Source organism: Alosa pseudoharengus, unplaced genomic scaffold (genome assembly GCF_046254945.1).
Source record: "Alosa pseudoharengus isolate Yale_2024_CS ecotype anadromous, Long Island Sound unplaced genomic scaffold, YU_APseudo_1.1 YU_APseudo_1.1_scf_14, whole genome shotgun sequence".
Taxonomy (NCBI): domain Eukaryota; kingdom Metazoa; phylum Chordata; class Actinopteri; order Clupeiformes; family Clupeidae; genus Alosa; species Alosa pseudoharengus.
Genome location: NW_027468609.1, coordinates 9,149,051 through 9,170,194, shown reverse-complemented (window position 1 = coordinate 9,170,194; position 21,144 = coordinate 9,149,051). Strand labels below are relative to the sequence as shown.

Sequence of the window (21,144 nt, the reverse complement as noted above, 5' to 3'; positions counted from 1 at the left end):
AGTTCCCGCTCATGTTTCCTAGTATGTTTTTTTTTATGTAGCTCCAGTGGTAGTGGAAGTAGTTGATTTTACCCAGGAGAGGGCAGTAAGCACATATGCAAGAGGAACTTGAGCAGAGAACCCAGCGCAAGTTCTTCATTATTTTGAATTTAACTCACAGAAAAAAGTCTTTGGTCTTCAGTTGTTCCTGGTGCTCTTCCTGTGTCCTTGTGGCCTTTCTTCCCTCTGGCTTCCCTTTAATCTACTATGGCTCACATAATCCACTTTAGCTGTATGGAGCTGCTGCTGCTGCTGGAACACCTTTGACCCAGTGTGTAAGGGCTCATTCAACACTTCATATTAAAAATGGGCAAAAAGACATAACTGTTCAGTGAGAAAAGATTTTTTTTATTTGATTTGAAGACAATTTCTCTTGTGAAAAACAGTTTTTGGGGGCATTTTGTAACAATTGTGCAGTGCCAGGCTAGAGTGGAAGCATATGAGCACACATTTGATGATCAGGGTGAAGATTTTTTAAATTGGTTTATGTGAGATTGGAACTGGAACACTGGAATTTTAAGTAAAGTGCATAAAATGGCTTCAGTATTTTGAAAATGAATCTGGTCAATTTAATACAGAAATTACAAATAGTGCAAATACATGTTTCTGTCATCAGGTTAATTCATTAATGTCATACACATTCAGGGGTTTCAGAAAGATTTTTTATGTCAAGTAAATTAACTTAATTCAGGTCATTTGATTAATAAGACCACATTTGTACCCTCAATGCCACTTTAACTGTCACTGTATTGTAAATGATGGTTCATTTTCAAAGCTGTTAGCTGACAAACTGTAGATATTCTGTTGTAAATGCCGTACCATATCTGTGTATCCAGTGTGTGTGTGTGTGTGTGTGTGTGTGTGGTGTGTGTGTGTGTGTGTATGTGTGTTTGCACTTGCGTGCGTGCGTGCGTGTGTGTGTGTGTGTGTGTGTGTGTGTGTGTGTGTGTGTGTGTGTGTGTGTGAGAAAGAGAGAGCTTGCATATGAGTTTGTGTGTGTGTGTGATTAGTTGGATATATAGAAACAATTTTACCGATTTTACAGTTCAGAAGTTTTTTGCAACAAAAGCCACACATGCACACACACAAACACACACGCACACACACACACACACACACACACACGCGCACACACACACATACACACCCACACTGACCATTAAAACAGCCACCCAGTGATTCACCATAACCACCCGCATCACACTTTCTGACATTTTAGTGTCTCTACGAACATTTTAGCAAAATATAGCCAAGGCCTATTTAAATATGCATAAATAGCTTGAAAATATTTTCTCAGTATCATTTTTTGACAACCAAGAAATACAACATTTATTTTAACCAGTTTAAATTTAAGAAGAGCAATATATGAAGATGGTTGACAGATTTCCCTGTTTTAATTCCTAACAAAGAGAAGCACCTGTTATGACCATTTCAAGTGACAAACAATTTTGAGATTTCAAAGAAATAAAACATTTAAGCTTGTCCGAGAAATTCAAATACATGAAACAATATTTCAAGTTTGTTTTTTAGACACATCTTTGGATGCTTTAACATATAACATCATTAATCAAAAACTTTAGTAATCCAGCAACATTTAATTAATCAAAGTTGAATTTGCAAAACATTTTTACATATTTACAATAGTGCAGAGAAAAGCTTGGTGCACAGCACAAGGATAAAGCATGTTCATGTTACAAAGGACAGAAACCCAGGATCCACTGTAGTAAAAACAAAAAACACAGACAAATTTTTCTCCTCTTCCCGTTATATTGGCTGTAGAAAGTTTAAAATATGAACATTTGATATATTTGTAGTGTCTGTCCACATTCATCTCAATCTTTTTTTTTTTATTTCACAGACAGTTTTTGCCAGACTGTCTGACTGATATACAGTACGAACAATGCCATGTAGTTTAGTAATACCAATTATCAGTTTCATTTATATTCAACAGTATAATCAGAATTCCAAGTAGTTGTGATTCGCAGCTCAGATTTTGCTTTTTTTTTACCTTTCGTAATTAAATATAATCAGTTAAACGTGGAGGCCCAAGGGAGAAGTTAAGTCATTTGTGACAGTGACATGCACAGTAAGATAGCTGGGAAAAATCTATGTTTTAAGTGATTTCAGAAACCAGAGAGCTTAGACAATGTACTGCTTTTTTTGCATTGAAGTCACTGGAAGCAGAATTCAGTTCAATTGATGCATACACATTTAGTGGCCAAAATAGCTGACTGAACTGTCAACACATCTCATTTTACCCATATCAATAATGCAAAAGCGTTATCATCAAATTCATTATAAATAGAAATGTACTGAAAACGAAACCTCAAAACAAAAACAAAAAAACATTTAATCCCTTGAAACTCCTGTATTTAAATCCCACTTGTCTTAAAGGACACAAGGAAATTGCCATATAAAAAGGCTGTTAAAATGTCACTATTTGTCAACATATTAAACTCCCAAAATTGTTCATTTGGAAAAAAAGGTTTTGCATTTGATCAGACTACAATTGTAGATAGCTTGTCCTCCAGATTCACACTGTTCCTCCTGTTCTCCTGACTGGTGTGTGTGTGTGTGTGTGTGTGTGTGTGTGTGTGTGTGGTGTGTGTGTGTTTATCTGTGTGTGTGTGTGTGTGTGTGTGTGTTTATCTGTGTGCCGTGTCTGAGTGTGTTTTTGCTCATGCATACGTAAATTCTGTGCGGAGCAGCAAACTCAGGGAGTTCTGGTAGGTCAGTTTGCTGCCTCAGGGATGGGTGGAGCCCTGTCCAGCCTGACAGTCCAGGGGTCGCTGTGTGGTGGTGGCGGCGGTGCGGGGAACGGGAAGGGCGCGTGGGGCAGAACATCGTCCCGGGCCAGGGTGAAGGAGAACACCCCCCTTTTCCTCTCCGCCTCCCCTGCGGTCATGTGACTCCTGTCCACCAGCCGAGCCTCCGCTGCCTCCCTGCCGCCGCCCTCGCAGTCCTCCAGAGCTCTCCCCCCCTGCGGCCGCCTCTCTGCCAGGCCGCGGGCACCCAGGGCAGGCAAAGGTGTGGGCAGCAGCCGGCACCCGGCAGCCAGGCCCTTGTCTTGGTGCAGGTGGGGGTCGGTCGGGTACAGGAAGTTGGAGGCGCGCCAGGCGGCGGGCTTGCGTCCCCGTCGCGGGCGCGAGACGCGGCAGCTCTGGCGCTTCAGGTGGCGGTGCAGGTGGTCGGAGCGCGTGAAGCTCTTGTAGCAGTGCTCGCACTGGTAGGGCCGCACGCCCGTGTGGATACGCAGGTGGTTCTTCAGGTCGTAGTTGTGCACAAACTTAGAGTTGCAGTGGAGGCAGATGTAGGGGCGCTCGCCGGTGTGCTTACGCATGTGGATCTTCAGCTTGTCCTGTCTGTGAAGAGAGGAAAAATGTTCATCTGGCCACTCTCTCATTCTTGCAACTGCACAAATGTAAGCACATACTTCTCTAAATGTATGTACACAGTCATATTCATCTGCACTCAAAGACATGACAAGTCTGCCTAACTCTGTCAGGAAGTGAATGGTGCAATGGCGTCAGACAAAAGAAAGTATGCAGGTTATGAGGTTTCAGAGATTCAGAGCCCGTGTCATGTGGTATTTGTTACATTTCTGCACCTGAACCACAGTTTTCACTATTTCTTTATACATATTCTGAGTTTCATAATTCCTCACTCAAATTGCACACACCTGCAGATCTGACTTTCTGTAGGGTTTCTGACATTGTATCAGACATTTCTGGAGGTAGAGTTAATTAGGCACTGGACACATTACAACATTGTTATCTTGTCATTTCTGATTTTTCAGTTAAACTGAACAAAAACATTTGTGTGTCTGTGTGTGTCTGATCTTTGTCATAAATCCTGAAATGTAAGAAGTCAGTGAAATGATAATGTTGGATCCCTGTGTAAATCCCCCCTTGGGGTGTCATGCTGAGGGTGACTGGGATGTGGACTGGGTGCTGTTCTCACTCACCGGGTGAAGCGCACCTCACAGATGGTGCACATGTAGGGCTTCTCCCCCGTGTGTGTGCGCATGTGGCGGGGCAGCTTCCCCGCTCCCTGGATCACCTTGTTGCAGATGGGGCACTGCTGCGAGGCCTTGGGCTTCAGCTTGCGCTCCTCCTCGAGCTGCCAGGGGGGGAAGACGCCCAGGTGAGAGGCGCTCAGGAAGCTCAGGTAGGAGCGCAGGTCCGCCTCGTCCTTGATCTGACTCAGCTGGGCCTCCGGGAGCACGCCGAGCCCTGGGCCCATGAACTCCTTCAGGAAGTCCCGGTGCAGCAGCCCAGGGGCCACCTCCTCCTTCAAGTCCTCCTGGATGACCTCTTTCTTCACGGCCAGGTCCAGAGGTGTGTTCTCCATCTGTGGCCCATAGGGGTGGGGGGCGTGGTGGGGCTCCAGGATCTGTGGGAAGGTGGGGAACTCGGCGGCCCACATCGGAGGGTAGAAGCCAGGCAGCAGCGGGGAGTAGCCCGAGCCTCGCTCCAGCCCCGGCATCTTTGGGTACAGGCCCTCCTGGAGCAGTGACTCAATGGAAAAGTCTTTCAGGGCTCGGCCCTCCAGGCCGTCTGGATCGCGGCCCTTGTCCGGGCTCTCCTCCTGACACCTCCTCTCGGGTCGGCCGTGGCTTTGCTCCTGCTTGGAGCTGCACGGCGGACTCTCCCCGCGCTCGGCCGTCTCTCCCTGCTCCAGGGCGCCTGCCTCCTGATGCTCGGACGCCTGGGTGGACTTCTCACTGGTGTCATCCTCGGGCTCTTCTGGTTCCTCTTCCCTGGACTCCTCCGCATCATCCTCCATATCGTCCTCCTCCTCTTCGTCGTCCTCATCCTCATCCTCCTCCTCGTCGTAGCCGTGGTCCCCTCCTCCTCCTCCTCCTCCTCCACCCTCGCCACCACCGCCTTCCTCTCCCCCGCCTCCATCCATGATCTCTAGGCAAACATTGATGATGCAGGGAATCTCCAGCATCTGTGCGGCATTTAGGATCTGCTTCACGTTGCTGGCAGTGACCGTGAGGGTTGAGGTGTAGGCGAACTCTAGGATGGCCGTCAGGGACTCCGGCCCCACGAAGTCAATCTGGTACACGGCGTGCGGCTCGCTGGTGTCCGTTGCCACGGTGAAGAGCTTCTTGAAGTACTGGCTACAGGCGGCCAGCACGGAGCGGTGCGTGTGGTACTCCTGATCTTGCACGATCAGGACCACGTCGCACAGGAGACCTTCGCGCCGCTGCTCGTTCAAACTGCAGAGCACGTCGCTGCTGTGGTTGGGGAACGGGATCCCAATTAGGTCCTCTTCTCTGTACGCCATCGTCAGCCGATAGATATCTGGGGCAAAAAAAGAGGCAACAACACAGGGAAGGCGAGAAAGAAAAGTAATGTTATTACTCACACAAAAGGGCACTTCATTTTGAGAAAGCTTTGAATGCCCACACGGTCTGATGCCGTCGGGTTTCAATTCAGATGCATACAACAGCTTGCTCTTTTAAGAGGAAACAAAACATCAGAGCAAGGAGCACTCAAAAGCCACACACACAAAGGTGCAATGGCAGCAGATCTCTTGGACTCATCATGTTTATCACACACAACTGACCCTGCTGATGGGACCACATTAATCTTAAGCGTAGTTTCCACTCATGGGCGAAGAACTGATAACAAACAGCCTTTGAAGTCTTGAGGTTCTCAGATAAAGAGAAGAGGAAAGTATTATCTTTAAGCTATGTCTTGTAAAACCAAACGAAAAAAAAAGCTGACAGCCACGCACACAGACACACTTATCTGTGATGTTCGGAAGCAGCAGAAACAATACAGGAAGGTAAAACGGGTCAGGTTCTACTTTCCGCACTCTGATGACTTGCAATATGGGGACACGTTTCAGACTTTCCTCCCAACGTGTGGAACATCTTTCTACAACTCTTTAGCGCATACTCCTGAGAGAAATACTTCACTATTCACACTCTCACATTTTCCTCACTGAATACAATTATCAGCTTTTTATATCCAAATATTTATTTATTTTGCATTTTAAATCATCGGAGTGGCCTTGGGTTATACCTGTTGATTTCCATAGACTGTTTGGAGTGAGTTGTAAAATTGTTTTTGGCAACGCTGTCTCTCATTCACGTCTATGAATAGAGCTTAATCTTAGCTGCCGGCTCTTGGCGGTCACTGCAGGCACTTGGATGGTTGCTTTCATATGCCTAACCACCGCAGAGTTGTTGACTGGATTCAAATGGGCCATAGCACTCTCACCAACGCCAAAGTAAATTAGCCCCCTTGCATTATTATAACTCCTCACTGCTGTGTTACTGTAAAAAAATGTATTTTTAACATGCTCATCCTGCATTTCAGCATAATATTGAGCTCGGTGGTAACCAATCAACTGGTTAATGTCTTCTACACTGTTGCTAGGGAACAGTTGCTATAATTGCCGTTTAGACATATAGTACTGTACAGAAAACATGCCTGTTGACAAAGAATGTGAGTATGTTGCACACAAAGATACAGCTAGCATACCTGCAGTATGAATATAAGATAAATGTTTATCTGAAAAGTTTCCCTCTGGGGTGAAGGACAAAGTATTGTTAAATGCAGAAAAGTTTCATCTTCAAAAGCTCCTGCAGGACTCATATGTGTAAGGTCAAACAAACCATAAGGATAGTGTTCTTATTTGTAGTAATAAGCCCTGTGTATACACTAGGGAGTATATTTTATCCTGTCAAAATATTCTGTGTCTTTTCACTTTCCTCCTGAAACAGAGCTAGTTCTCACTGTTTTCTCCTAATACATAGCTGTGCCTGTATCTGTGGATGTCAATCAGAGCTGACAAGCAGGGAAAAGATGGACTAGTGTTGAGATGCCCTCACAGGACATGTGTCACACTGAAGATTTGGACAGAGATAGAGAGAGAGGAGGGGGGAGAGTGGGCAGGGAGAGGGCAGGATGATGTGATGTCCCCACAAGTTCCCTGACAGGTTGTGCGAAAAAAGCGAAAAAAGAAACACAGTGTGGCCACCCCTCCCTGGAAAATCCAGCCAAGTCAAACAGGCGTTCAGTGCTAAAAACAACAGTGCTGGATAAGGGGCCAGTGGGGGGGGGGGGGGGGGGGGTGTTGGGGTGATGTGGATGGACCGGGGGTGGGAAGGGCTGGGTCGGGTCGGGGGGGTTCCTGAGCTCTCCCACCCACCCTGGGAACACGTGCTGCCCCCGCTGCTCCCTGCCCTGCAGAGCTGTGACACGGGCGCTGGAGGGATGCACCTCCTCCTAATTACTCTATGGAGAGGATATGCCACATAGACAGGGAGGGGAGCAGGGCACCACTTTCCCACCACAAGGACTTGGAGAATCACCACCCCATCCCAGCCTTGGAGCTTTAACCCTTTCTGCTGCTGCTGCTTCCACTGCTGCTCCTAGTGCTCAGTGTCAAGGGCACAACACTGGTGCCTTTTGAGCTTGTACAAATGGATTCATACGTCTGAATCCCCCCAACCAGAACAATATACATATATGTAAAAACATGTGTCAAATATCCACAACTTGGAGTGGAAAAGAGAGGGATGGTTTCTGACACCTGTTTTTTTGTTTGTTTTTGAGACCTTTGAACTTATTCCTCTAACACCATATAATAGCACTGCGGTTTATTAAATGTGGTCTCTGAGATAACTACAGTCCCTTAAAGAATGTCCTTCAATTTCATTCACTGGTAGAGCAATTCTGATTCTTTGGCCTATCTTATCTAATTCCCACAGCAACACATCAGTATAAGTTCCGTCTAGGCTTTGTATCGTTAGTTTATCGCCGACAAAATCCTATTATCACATGGACTGCAGCCCTGTTGGCCCTCATTTGAAGAAGCTGCGCAGAGAGAAATGAGAGGAGGAATGCTAGAGGTGGGCAGCCGAGGCAGAGCCAGGTCCCTTTGTGCTGCTGTCTGCCTCGCCACCCCCCCACACTGTCATGCCATCTCCATCCTGTGCCCACTGCTAGCGCGCTCTCCACTGTCACCTGCTCGCTAACCACCCAGTCCCTAACATTATGGGGGAACTCAAGCCTAGTGTTCTGGCTCTGGCATTGGCACTCCCATAGCCTTGCCCTTGGTATGGCACATGGGAAATAGTGACAATGTCCCTAGATTGTCTCCTGCTTGGCAGCACATTGATATGAATTGCCATATACCACTCTTAGTCTGCTAATTTTGAAAATTAGACTATCAGAGATTAAATTAAATGATTCAATATTTTACGATACATTCAATTTGGAGTTTGACAGTAAAAGTAAACTAGAAACATAAATACATCTATAATAAGTTATTAGAATAATATGAATTATAAAGGCAACAAAATACATCTGTATCATTTTTTTTTTGCCACTGAACTTAATATGAATTCAGAGTGACTAATTGTATTCACCATGGTAACTGGGGGGTGACATATGAAAAACTATTTTCGAAAGACAATAAAGTGAGTTGTTTTAATTGCAATCGAAAGCCAAACATGAGTGTGAGGCCTACATCTTCCCGTCATTGCTGACTGATTGAGAAGCACTGGGAGCGTGGGGGCTGGCCGCGCTGCACCGGTCGCTGGTAAATTGGCTAAATCTTGTTGTAAGTGAGCGGGTCCTGTGGGACCTGGCTGGCCTGCTCTAAAGCTCTTTCCTCGGGGGGGCCCTGGAGCTCTCGGGTTTAACCCATCCGCTCCCCAAGCCACTCGAGGGCAGACTGCATGGCGCAACTCACACAGAGTTTTGCTATTTTTCTTCTCTAGGTGGTTCACAAGTCCACCTGTCTAGTGAGCAGTTGGGTCAGTTTTAGTGGATAGAATGTGATAATTATGTGTGATGATTACATTAAAAGTATAAGTTGACAGTGAGAGTGAGTATTGAGGTGACATAGAGGCAGTATTAGAGGAACATGTCCTTGGCATTGGGACATATCTGTTATTGTGCACTGTTCTTCAAAAGACTACAGTTTATTAGAGAAGTGCGCAGTAATTCCGTGTCAGGGAGCAAGTGTGAGGGCACAAGTGTGAGGGCACAAGTGTGAGGGAGCAAGTGTGAGGGCAGGCTCTTGAATCCCAGGCTTGAGGTTTGTCCTCATAAAACTACCACTCTTCTTTCACTGTCTGCTCATCTAAAGCCCTCTTCACCTTGAACAATTTCACAAAAATAATCCTGTTCTCTTTCAATATCACAAAAGAAGTGTGAATGAATTCAGACAAACAATTAAACAAAATTCAAAGAACATATAAAACATTTAAAAGAACCAAAGAAAGATTTATTCTCCCCCACATTTTTAAAATGAATTCAGGCCTTCTACCTTTAACCCTCTTCAGTAGTCTATCACTGTTAGAAATGATCAACATATATGGAGACGACAAATAAGAAGTAATATAAAGACCTAATCCCTGTAATTCGTAAGTGTATGAACAACACCACAAGAGTTGGAGGTTACGCAAACAGTAATTTATACATGCTTTCATCCCTGATAACTACCTTCCTCGCACCATGTCAAAATAATTCCAATTACTCTATTTATGGCTTTGTTGTTTTTTTTTCCATGTACTAAGGTATCTTCCATTTTTTAAAAAAATCTTTTATGTTGAACCAAGGGTCATTTGTGGCTACGAAAGTAGGCGTTTGTTTTTATTGACATATCGTCAACTGGCAACCGATGGGGACATTTGGATTGATTCACAACGGATTTCTCTCTTTTACTGATTTTCAGAATTATGGTAACAATAGTACGGAAGGTAAAGTAGAACAAACTGTTAGAACTTGTGGCTGAAAAACATGGTGCCTCTGAGGGGCTTGTGTTCAAAACAAATTCTATGACCATCTAATTCTTGGCACCATAATTTTCTACAGACGGCGTCTACAGTAAGACCCAAATAATTACATGAGTCATGAAATTACCCTGTCCACAGATGGAGCTTCTGTCACTGCACCTGAGCGGCCCTGAGCCTCTCCACTCAATCACTACTAAAACGAAACAAAAGCACTTTCAGCATGCACTCGAATGCACATGTACTCTACTGCGCAAAAATACACTGATCCCAAAACTTACAGCGCTACAGGAGCATACGCACAGTACACTTACATACACATTATACGTACCTACACACAGTACATACGTATACGCACACAATGGTGTCCTTTCTATCATCAGGTAAAATCCATTTAGAAAGAATCTCCACCCACCTCCTCTTTTCTTCAGGTATGTTTCTCTCTTTTTCTTTTTTTTTTTGGTGTAAATCCCTCAGACTAAGAAGTGTTGTTCAGTCTCAGTGCTCTCTCTCATCACATCTCCCCCTTCAGACTAAGACAAAGCTGCCTGTCCATTCACAGCTCGCCGCTGTCACGCTCCCCCACTCATTCACAGAAGCCGGAGCAGCACGGGTAAATATCCACACGGGGCTGGCGCTGGAGAAAGGACAAGTGTCTGAGCGGCTCTTCCCAGCGCTCCACTCGCAGGCAGGCAGCCTCACCGCTCCGGGAGGAGGCTGGCTCGTCTGACTCGCAGTGGGGAGGGAAAGAAAAAGAGTGAGCGTGTGTATGTGTGTGAGAGAGAGAGAGAGAGAGAGGGAGAGAGGAGGAAGGGAGAAAGAGAGGGAGAGAAGGGAGCAGAGCTGAACGGCACAACTGCGATGTGGAGATGTCGCACCACTAGTTTTTATGGCAGGGTGGGTAGCAGAAAGATAATGATACCCCATCCTCCTCCACAACACAAGTTAAGCACAGTGTGTAATAAGGCCGTGGCTCAGACACCCTCTGATTTGGGTCAGACTAAATGAATTTTTAGTTTTGTTAGAGTGGATTTTCAGTTCGGAGGGAGTGGGGCTGAAACAGGGAGAGGTAGCTGAGAGAAAGGGAGCGCAATTCCAAACACCCTGCACCTCCAATGGCTTTGGCGTGTGATGGCACGAGAGATGCACGGAGCAGAAGTTGGGAGCAGCGCAGGGCCAAAGGCCAGTCACAGCTCGGAGTCTCAGCGAGATTTTCCAGAGCAGTAAAATAGATACATCATAATCCTGGGCATTTTCTAGTTTCTAATTAAGTTACAGAACTCTAAAGTCGTAAAAACGCAAATAAACAACACTCTGTGGTGGAAGATGTTGAGAGAAGATGCTTTTCAACATGTGGTTACTTTTTAGTTGGTCTAACTAGTGTGCACATTTTCCTTTGATTGTATTCCTTCTGAATTGTATTTGTCCAGGGTGGATCTGTTGGAACCACCAAAATAATAATTTCTGCAACCTCTATGACATATGTTTTATGTCATAAATTATAATGCATCATACAAGTGTCAAACCAAAAGACACCTGTTTTTTCGCCAACGCTATACAAACACTAACTAGTAATTAATTTAATTCAATAATTGAGTTTGTTTCTTATGAAAAAAGAATGGCTTCTTTGGGACAAAAGGATAGTAAAGAATAAAAATCATCCATCAGAACACTCAATAAAGTATCTATCTATCTATCTATCTATCTATCTATCTACTGTCTCTATCTATCTATGTATCTATTTATCTAATATCTGTAAAAAGAATGTGAGATATAAACACACAGAACTTTCATTTTCATCAAGATTTTGCTATATGCTTTAGGGTCTGAATATCTGACCAAAAAAAACATACAAGATGTTTCTCCAAAGGAAGAAATAGGTGATCAAGGCACATTATATCATAAATTATATTAAGTAGAAAACAAACTTCAAAGAGGACCCGATTCAGCACTCTGCACATGCTCCAATCATTATCATCCACTGTTCAGTGCATTCAAAACAAGACGACCACAGCTTCCTGTTGATTCATTGCCATTTCATCTTTCTGATAATTCTGCCACAAAAGCATTTTCCAACAGACTGCTGTGCTAATGATATGGGGGGCCTAGTGTGAAGCAACAGTTTGCTTTCATCTATAGAACACCACAGTCAAATTCTGGTTTACTGGTGCTTGTTGAACCAAGTTATTGAGATGGTTAATAATATGTTATACCATGTTTATTGCATAGCTACTGTATGACTAATTACTTTTCCATAGTATTTTATACAATGGAAATTAAAATACACATCTAAGTCAAATGTACAGGTATATAATGTATATATAAAATGATAATTTAAAAGGATAGATTGAGTCTGACTGTAAGGGCTGAGGACACAGTTCCATGGATAGAATAGGAAGACTTTACTCATGGAGTACAACATAAATGTGAGGTGATGAAAAAAAGAGATAGAAAGAGATGTTTTCATCCCACTCATTCATTCTCAAGGGGGAAATGACCTGTCTAGCATGTGCGGGCGATGAGTGAAAGAGAGAGAGAGGAAGAAAGAATGTGGGGCTGCAGCATGTAAGACACATCACAGAGCTCAAGAGTGGAAGTGTTAAACGTCTAGCTCAACAATTACACATTACACACATGACATACTAAGTAAGAAAAAGGATCTTAGTTTGTTGTCTGCAATATCTCCCCAAACGGTGCTTTCCTTACCACAAACCATCTTCAACTGCCATATATGAATTAAGAGATTATTGTCACCAACACAGCATTTCAGTCTCTCTCTCTCTCTCTCTCTCTCTGGTTCTCCTTGTCTCTGAACTGTGCATTCCCTCACTAAATGTGTTGAGAGTGACAAAGTGGTTTTCTAACGACTGAGCTGGGAGCAGAGGCAGGATATCCTATATGACATCAGAGGTGCTGCACGCCTAATTATGTAATTTGGACACATTCAAACCATCAGTCTCAACTGACCTGATTTCTCTGGACCAAGACATGAAGTAGCTGTTCTTTTTCATGGTTTTATGGTCTATTATACACAACATAGAAAATGTAATATGGGACAAGAAACAAATAACATTCATTTTCTCAGAAGAAATGGTTACATCAAATAATCACAAAAATGGAATACAGTATTTTGGTAGTTGTAACTATATAGCAGTGGATTAGCCGAGCGGTTTTAAGAATGAAAGCTGTGTGCCTCTGCTCATCTACGCCCATGGCCTCCCAGGGACTTTCTAGTTGAGACCACAGTCTTTTCCCTAGCGGTTACACTGTTTTGACGATGGTGATTCAAAGTGCTCTGTACTGTATCTGGCAAATAAACAGAGCTCCCTCTAAATGCTAGTGGACTAGACAGACAGCCAGACAACCAACCATCACAGAACACTAGTTATCCGGATGTTCAGCCTGTTGTCATAGAAACTCCTTGCAGGTATCTCTCCTTGCATGACAACAGTATGTGAAACTGCTGGACTTAAAATCTCTACCAAACAGTTATCAGCCAGGGTGGAATATTTCATCATGCTTAAAGCGTACATTTGCAGAAGACACAAAGGAATTTGGATTGGTCTGATTTCTTCTCATAGCAAACTATGAGAAGCCTTTTGAAATCTGTTATCTTCAGCAGTTCTGGACTTGGCTGTAAGTCGCTGAGGGTTTGAGTGTCCGTTGTGCTCGTTTGCGCGGTTCTTTGAGAGCCTCTGCAGTCTGTTCGCACCCAGGAAGCTGGGGCTGAGTAAGTGTTTGGCTCCACAGTACCTGTTTGCTTTCACCCGCCGTTCCTGTCATCGCAGGCAGCCACAGCTCCCAGCACAGACAGAGCCAGAGAGAGAGAGAGGGAGAGGGAGAGAGAGGGAGGGAGAGAGAGAGAGAGAGAGGGAGAGAAAGGAAGAGAGAGGGAATGAAGGAGAAAGAGAAGAAAGAAAGAGAGAGGGCAAGAAACAAGAGTGAGAGTGAAGAGAGCAAAATGAGACTGAGAGAGGAAAGAGAGATGATGGACACAGAACAAAAGCAGCAGAAAAAGAAATGAAAAGAGGGACAGTGTGCGAGTGAGAGGGAAAAAAACTGGGAAACGCAAGACAAAAGCCAAAGGAGTGTGTGCTCAACTGAGCCAGAAAAGGGTGGTTCATCAAAATGTGTCAGCCAGTTTTATAACAGCGTTTTTTTTTGAAAATTAAATATCGCATGAGACACAGTCTTAGCAGTGGGTGTCTAGTAACCACTCACAGCCCAACTGAATGCCATAAACAGACCAGGCTTTCCAATGGGCTTGACCATAACCCTCACCCCAGTGTAATTCAAACAGGTCTTTCAGAAAAAGTGCCACTTTTTCTTTGCTTTTCAGTCCGACAAACCTACCTGATGTCTTTGATGCTTGGCACCACTGCACCACTCTCAGACCAGAATAAAGTCAGTACATCTTGGTGCTTAATAACATTTTGAAGGAGTCTGTCTGACTAAGCCTTGTGAGACACACTCTAGTCACTCTCAATGTGTAATGGCCAGTAAGGATTGTGGACTTCCACAGGACTGTGTCTCTCTGGCCTGGATGGCCTCTCTTCATGCCTGGCTCTCTCACCCCATTGGCCTCGGCTTGTCTGGGAAGGAGGGGGCTGCGCGGGTGTTTACGTGGGAGGTACTCCGGGGGAGGCCAGAGGATTGTGAGAAAGAGCAAGCACCCCCACAGATCCACTAACTCTGGACAGACCCTCAGCTCCCAGACCTCCTCCAAGGACAGCACATACACACGCACACACACACACACACACAAGCCACAGAAAATCTGCTGCAAGTTCATTTTTGCACCTCACAAAGGTAGTGTTGAGGAGGCTCACAGTCTTCAGTTCTGCTGACAAATGGAGCCCTCTCTTCTGCCTCTGGTTGCATTGTTTAGTCTGTGTTGGTGTTAAACAGACTCATCTGACATGGGACTGTAGCCTGGGGGAGGCACCTGCACCTGAGGTGTGTGTGTGTGTGTGTGTGTGTGTGTGTGTGTGTGGAGGGGGGTTATGGTGGGGTGGGGGGTGTTGTGTCCAGGCCTGCTGTACAGCTGTGCTGCTCTGAGAAAGCCCTAGTGCTTGTCACGCTGCTAGGCGGCACCTGATCACCCCTTCGTCAGCTCACAGAGTTGAGAGACTGTGAGACGGTGTGATGAGGGATGTGGTTTTGCGTGAATGGAAGTATCAGCTTCAGAAAATGATAACTTGCACACTTCCACTCTCAGTCCCCCCTCTGACTTCCTATAGACCCTTTCAAGAGAGTTCCATTATCAGCATCATAGTTGGCCCCACAAGGCTTCCGTGTTAACATTCCATATGTTATCTTAATGCAGAGGAAGTAGATTGGGACCCAAATAGAACGTTCAACCATTGTTTTTGTTTTTATTGTTGAAAGGGTCTATAAGCAATTACCAAGGAGTGCAAATGCATGGAGTGTGCACACAGTATGGGAAAACAAGTGGCTTAGCACTGAGGAGTGATCATCGAAAGAATTGTATATTAGATCACCCTTCAACCCATGTAGACACACACACACACACACACACACACACACTCCACATGGAATTTGCGTATATAGAATATTTTTGTCTCTCGGTGTGCTCCCTGTGGCAGCTGAAAAGGGTGAAGGGCTTCTCATAGCGTCAACACATCACTGCTGCGGATATAGAGCCCCTTATTTTTCCAAAAGAAGTTTTATAATAATCACAAAAGAAAGATTTCCTACCTGGCACACAGACACAACGGTCAATAACTAGTATTGCCACAGCATCCGTTGGATTAGCAAAGGTAGATTAAGCATGAGCGATGAGAAAAACAAAGAAAGTTTTTCAAAAAGGCAGGAAGACGAAGAGATGCAACAGAAGGATTGCACTAAATTCATGTTGTAGTAAACTTTTTGGTGAGGTGTGAGGTTTGGTATGTTTGTCTGTGGGCATATCACACCCAGAACCAGCACTCAGAATGAAGTTCAACTGGATTTGATCAGTGCTCACTGTAAGCTACTGTGTGGATATACAGTATATTAATGTACAGTATAGGCAGTGAGAACACACTATTAGTGACTGTCTTGTATATATTTCATGAAAGTGTGTCTATTTGCGTGGTGCAGATTTATAATGTGTATATGAACACTGCATTCACCTGTGTAAGAGAGAGAGAGTGTGTGTGTTTGTGTGTGTGTGTGTGTGTGTGTGTGTGTTTGTGTGTGTGTGTGTGTGTGTGTGTGTGTGTGAGAGAGAGAGAGAGAGAGAGAGAGAGAGAGAGAGAGAGAGAGTATGTGAGTGTGTGTGTGTGTGTGTGTGTGTGTGTGTGTGTGTGTGTGTGTATGTTAGGGGCTGGGGTGAGCAAGGACAGCTCCTGCTCCCAGTGGTGATAATGAGGGGGAGGCTAGCCTCTGTCTGCCCTCCAGCGATCTGCCACCTCCTAATTAAAACCAGCCAAGCTGCAGGGCAGGGGAGACAGACGTCTGTCATAGCAGGACTACACACACTGCACATGCACACACACACACACACACACACACACACACAAAGAGGCTGATTCACAAGCACACATTCACTCACACATATACACGTTAACTCACACTCATGGGCACAGTGTTTTTTTTTAATATTTTGTTCATGCCAGATGTCTTGACTTGGTTTTGATTTTGGTTCTGTTGGTCAAAGTGTGGTAATTGTGCATTAGTATTTAATCTTGGTGGTGCTCTGACTGTGACAGGTCAGTGACAGGAGGTATAATGCTGCACTAAAAGTGAGTCAGGATGGGCGGGTGGGCAGATTAATGCAGTCCCTGTTTGAGAGAGTGATAGCCCACACACTCATCTCCAAATGCGGCCCACCCCTCCCCTCCTCTCCTCTCCTCTCCTCTCAATGGTGGGTGGACCCACTTTTCAATACTGAAATCTTTCACAGAACATTTCTAAACAAAGGATTTGTGTAATAATATGTGTTTGTTTATGTGTCCGCGTGCATGTGTATATATATATATATGTATGTGAGTTCTTATGGTTTAAACCGGTGTGTTGTTCGCAGTCTGTTTCCAACTGTCCATTGTATTTAATTTGTCAGTGATAATTTTACATGAGAGGCAGAGAGACGTGACTGCTTGTGTCTTGTTATCATTTACCTATCTTGCTTTGCACATGGAGAGGGTGGAAAGGAAAGTCAGGGGGTTGCCAGTGGTTACAAAGACTATTTCTGATCCACTTGGCCACACAGGAAACACCTACACATCAGTAGACCATGTGCCCGCATCTGAGGTGTATGAAGCATGAACTGTGCTGGGGGAGAATCGAAATCCTTTTAAAGTTTTTTTTTTTTTAATTACAAGACTAAGATTAATAGATAAAAAAAAAAAAAGCTACTTTGACAAAGCTTTTGACAGAAATGTCAAATCCATAAAACTCTTCAACAAACCTTCAGTATTAGAGTGAATAAATGGAATAAATGCTCTACTTTACAACGATACAAAACTACTTTAAAAAGTACTAGACAGAAGCATATTTGGTTGTGAAAGGAATGACTAATCTCATGTAATTCTTGTGATTTTTAGTTTAATTTATCACTAACAATATATGGTTGTGAAAGAGCACATGGGGGGCCTTCAAGGAAAGTAACCTGAGCATTTGTTTAACATTGTTGGAAATGGTGGTCCAGATTTGAAAATAGTAACATGATCTTTTATGTGTCATCCTGCTTCAACATGAAAGCCCTTAACACACATGAGGGAAAGTTAGATATGAGTCTCTGTCGTAGTGATATGTATTCTTTCCAGATTACTATTACATACAAATGTCAAGGATAACTGCAGTAATTATGGAGCAACAGTACAGTATCACTTTGATCTGATTGCATCATGGCACATTGTTACAGTGTTTCACAGCTGCAGGGATGTCAGGTAAAGGTCACACCTAGATCACTTTTTTCTGCTCCGTCTTGGATCAAGAGGCTAGGTGAATTAAGGACAAGCAAAAGGTGACAAGCTTAGGTGACTTCCTGAGCCTCAGCAAATTCCTCTTAGTCTTCAGATTAGTATGAGAGAGAGAGAGAGAAAGCAAGAAAGAAAGAAAGAGAGAGGGGGGGGGGGTGATTGACCTCAGGGTGTGTAAGTGAGGGAGTGTGTGCGTGCCTGTCAGTTTGAGAAGGGCGGATCGTGAGTAAGGCAGAGTACACAAATCCCCCAAACTTGCTTTTTTGGCAGGGAGCTGGCCCTGCACCCACCCACAGCAACCTCCTCAAGCCTCCACCCACCCCCTATTCATCTGTGCACTCCACCGCTTACTCACACACTCATGTACTCACTCACTCTCACGCGCACGCACGTACACACACACACACACACTCTCTCTCTCTCACACACACACACTCATACACTTGTACGTACATCAGATCAGAGCCTGAGCCACCAACGCATTTTTACCACACAATCAATATCAACCTATTCTATTCTGCCATGCTGTGTCCTGGTCTATTGTGCTGTCAGTCTTTTTTTTTTAAATAAATGATTGTGTCGATCTACCCTTGGTATGTAGATGCTAATGCCTGTGTCAGTCTTTGACAAGGCCAAATCAGTTTGCAGTGGAAGCTAAGAAAGATGTTCAGTTAAAATGTCTTCCAGTTGATCCTACACTTTAGTCATACTGCTACAATAAACTGAAGCTTTTTTTTTTTAAATCTAGAACTACCTTGAAAATGAGCCTGCAACATCTACACTGAATAGCCGAACAAAAGTATGGGAGTGTACAGTATGTCACACAGGGTAGATGTGAAAGCTTCAAGGGCGTTAGTGACTTTTCACCTCTCTTGCACTGATCACACCAATAAAAGAACAGAAGCAGTCCTTCACTCGCAGAAACGGCAGTTCCCATGAATCCACACAGCTCTACATTGACCTTTTCCCATGCCTCTCTTTTAAAGGTAATCTATTGGTTCTGATTAATATGCCCTCTAAAAACAACCTCTCTAAGAGTATTACAGATAATATTGTTGAAACTAAGAAGTAATGAGAATATGTCCTGTCCTCAGTGGGAGGGCACTTGGGTGGGAATAAAACACATTTCATCCTTCTCAGATTATGAATACATGTATATCCACTTATACAGTATGCATAATGTGTTGGTTACGTATTGTGTACTTTCCTGTGCATTTATGGATGTAAGCATGATTGTACACTTCATGTGAAAGCTATTATTCATAGGAGTATTGTAAAGGTGCCTGGTGCTGGCTCTGCAGGGGTGGGGGGTAAAGTCGGTGCTGGCGTAAGCTGGGTTAATGTGGCCAGGGCTTTGTGCTGCCTGTTGCGTTCCCACACAGCACTGCTAGAGTGAGCAAATAGGAGGCTACTCCTGCAATGTTTGTGAACACGCCAATGTAAAAGTATCCCCGCTGTAACAAAAGCACCTCTCGGATCAGGTTCAGAACCTTGATAAACCTTCAGTCCTGGTGACTGAAAAGACAAAGGTGTGGTGCTTATCCCCGTGTAACCCCTCTCTTTCTCCCTCCTCTTTTTTTATCGCAGTCTCTCACCCTCTACCTTTTCTCTCACCCTTGCTGTTTCTCTCAATTCTTTTTTCAGTTTTCTATATCTCTCCAGTCCCATCATCTGTTAGTTTTCTGTCATTACTTTCTAATTCTGCAGCCCTCAACTGTGTGAAGTGCTCTCTTTCAATTCCTCCTCTCTCCTCCACTGTTAGCTTTTTAGGCTGGCAGCTTCACGTCATCTGATTGCTGTGGCCAGCTGAGTAATTGCTAAATAGTTGACCTGTAAAGTACTGGAGTATGATATGAAAATTATCCATTTAGATTTAGTGTAAAAAGAAATCGCTGGTTGCCCATGGTCTACAAGGGATGTGACGGGGGCCACGATAAAAATGGACGAATAATTCAATCTATCCAATCGTCTGCTTTTCCATTTGATACGAACCTTTCTGCCTCTACACAAAAAACAAGCATCTTTTATTCTTTACACCATTCCAATGCATGAGATTTTGCTGCACAATAAGGAAATTCCGTTGGATTTTTTTGACATTGAAATTGAATATAATGTAAAATGCAGATTACAGTATGCTACTGTGCTTTGTCTGCAGACAAAACCGTGATCAGCAAAAATATCTGTCTTGCCGTGCGATCAAATGAGTTTATCATTTATATATTTGAAAGAATACTATGAGACAAAAGTAGTAAAAATGAATGTGAAATTAGTCAAAGTGTGTTGTAGAAACAAACATTGACCTCAGATGTCCCGAACCTTTTGCTGCTTCTGCACAAAGAAAATGAGGGGTACTTTAAGGACACTGCTAACATGAGGTTGTACTCAATATTACATGTGCACACTCAATTCAAATAACATGAATTCAGTTAAATAATAAAATGGTGTCTTTGGAATGTTTACCTAATTGTGTTATGTTAGTGTTGTGTTGGGAAAAATATTTAATTCTCATTAAGTGTGCGTAGACACAATATGCCACACACACACACACACACACACCAAGGTGTGAAATGGTAATAACGTAATGTGATTGTGAGATATCATCAATACACTGATATACATTATTAATAATGTGGCAACAACTGTATCTGAATCTGCAAGCCATACAAATTCTACAGTCTCTTAAAAAGACAGCATACACAACCTCACTGGCCTAGACAAATTTGTCAGCTGTCATCCTGTGAGCCTATATGAGAGGGATAGGGAGAGGGAGACAGAGAGAGAGAGAGAGGTGGAAAGAAGGAAGAGAGAGACCATCACTGAGGACTTAGGGCTATGGCAGCAGGTGTGGGGTAAACCCAGGCAACCAACACTACGAGCCCTAATGACTAAAAGCGAAAAGTCAACTACCCACGACAAAGCATGACACATTCCGTATAGCTTTCTTAAGTAACCTGTGATAAATTGTACTTCGAGGGATATGGAAAAAGAGAGTATGAGAGAGAGAGAGAAATGGAGAGAGAGAGAGAGAGAGAGAGAGAGAGAGAGATGTTGCTGACCTTTCTGTGGTGCTCTCTGAGTTGTTGCTCTTCTCGGTCTCAGTCCCTGTCAGGAAGCAGGGTGTTATCCTCTGTCAGAGACACAACGAAAGTGAGAGAAATGACTGAGAGATAGCGAGAGAAAGAGAGAGAGAGAGAGAGAGTGAGAGGGAGAGAGAGAGAGAAGGAGAGAGAGAGAGAGAGAGAGAGAGAAGGAGAGGGGGTGGGAGATGAGCTAAATTTTTGCACAGAAGGTGTGTCTCTGAATCGGGATTGGAAAATGAGCCCTAGCACTGAATGGTTTCTGAGAGAGAGAAAGAGAGAGAGCAAGAGAAACAAAACAAAACAAATGTGCACACCCACCTACCAACACCCCTCCCTCTTA

At 44.0% G+C, this 21,144-nt stretch overlaps 1 protein-coding gene across 2 annotated transcripts; it reads right to left on the bottom strand.

Moving 5' to 3' along the window:
• Positions 1-366: 366 nt before the first annotated feature.
• zbtb7c (zinc finger and BTB domain containing 7C) lies at positions 367-20,977 on the bottom strand. 2 transcript variants are annotated; one of them, XM_076283748.1, is made up of 4 exons: positions 20,781-20,977; positions 10,215-10,525; positions 4,004-5,348; positions 367-3,401 (listed from the first exon to the last, which is right to left on the bottom strand). In XM_076283748.1, the coding sequence occupies exons 3-4, from the start codon at positions 5,329-5,331 to the stop codon at positions 2,771-2,773; spliced, it is 1,959 nt and encodes a 652-aa protein (XP_076139863.1). In that variant the 5' UTR covers positions 5,332-5,348; positions 10,215-10,525; positions 20,781-20,977; the 3' UTR covers positions 367-2,770. The 2 variants fall into 2 exon arrangements, with proteins under 2 accessions (XP_076139863.1, XP_076139862.1); XM_076283747.1 differs by lacking the exon at positions 10,215-10,525.
• Positions 20,978-21,144: the final 167 nt, after the last annotated feature.

Excerpts from the sequence above, each read along its gene's own strand:
- zbtb7c (XM_076283748.1), bottom strand. The coding sequence starts at position 5,331 with ATGGCGTACAGAGAAGAGGACCTAATTGGGATCCCGTTCCCCAACCAC. Across the intron at positions 3,402-4,003 it reads TGTGAGGTGCGCTTCACCCG|ACAGGACAAGCTGAAGATCC; the intron begins GTGAGTGAGAAC and ends CTCTCTTCACAG.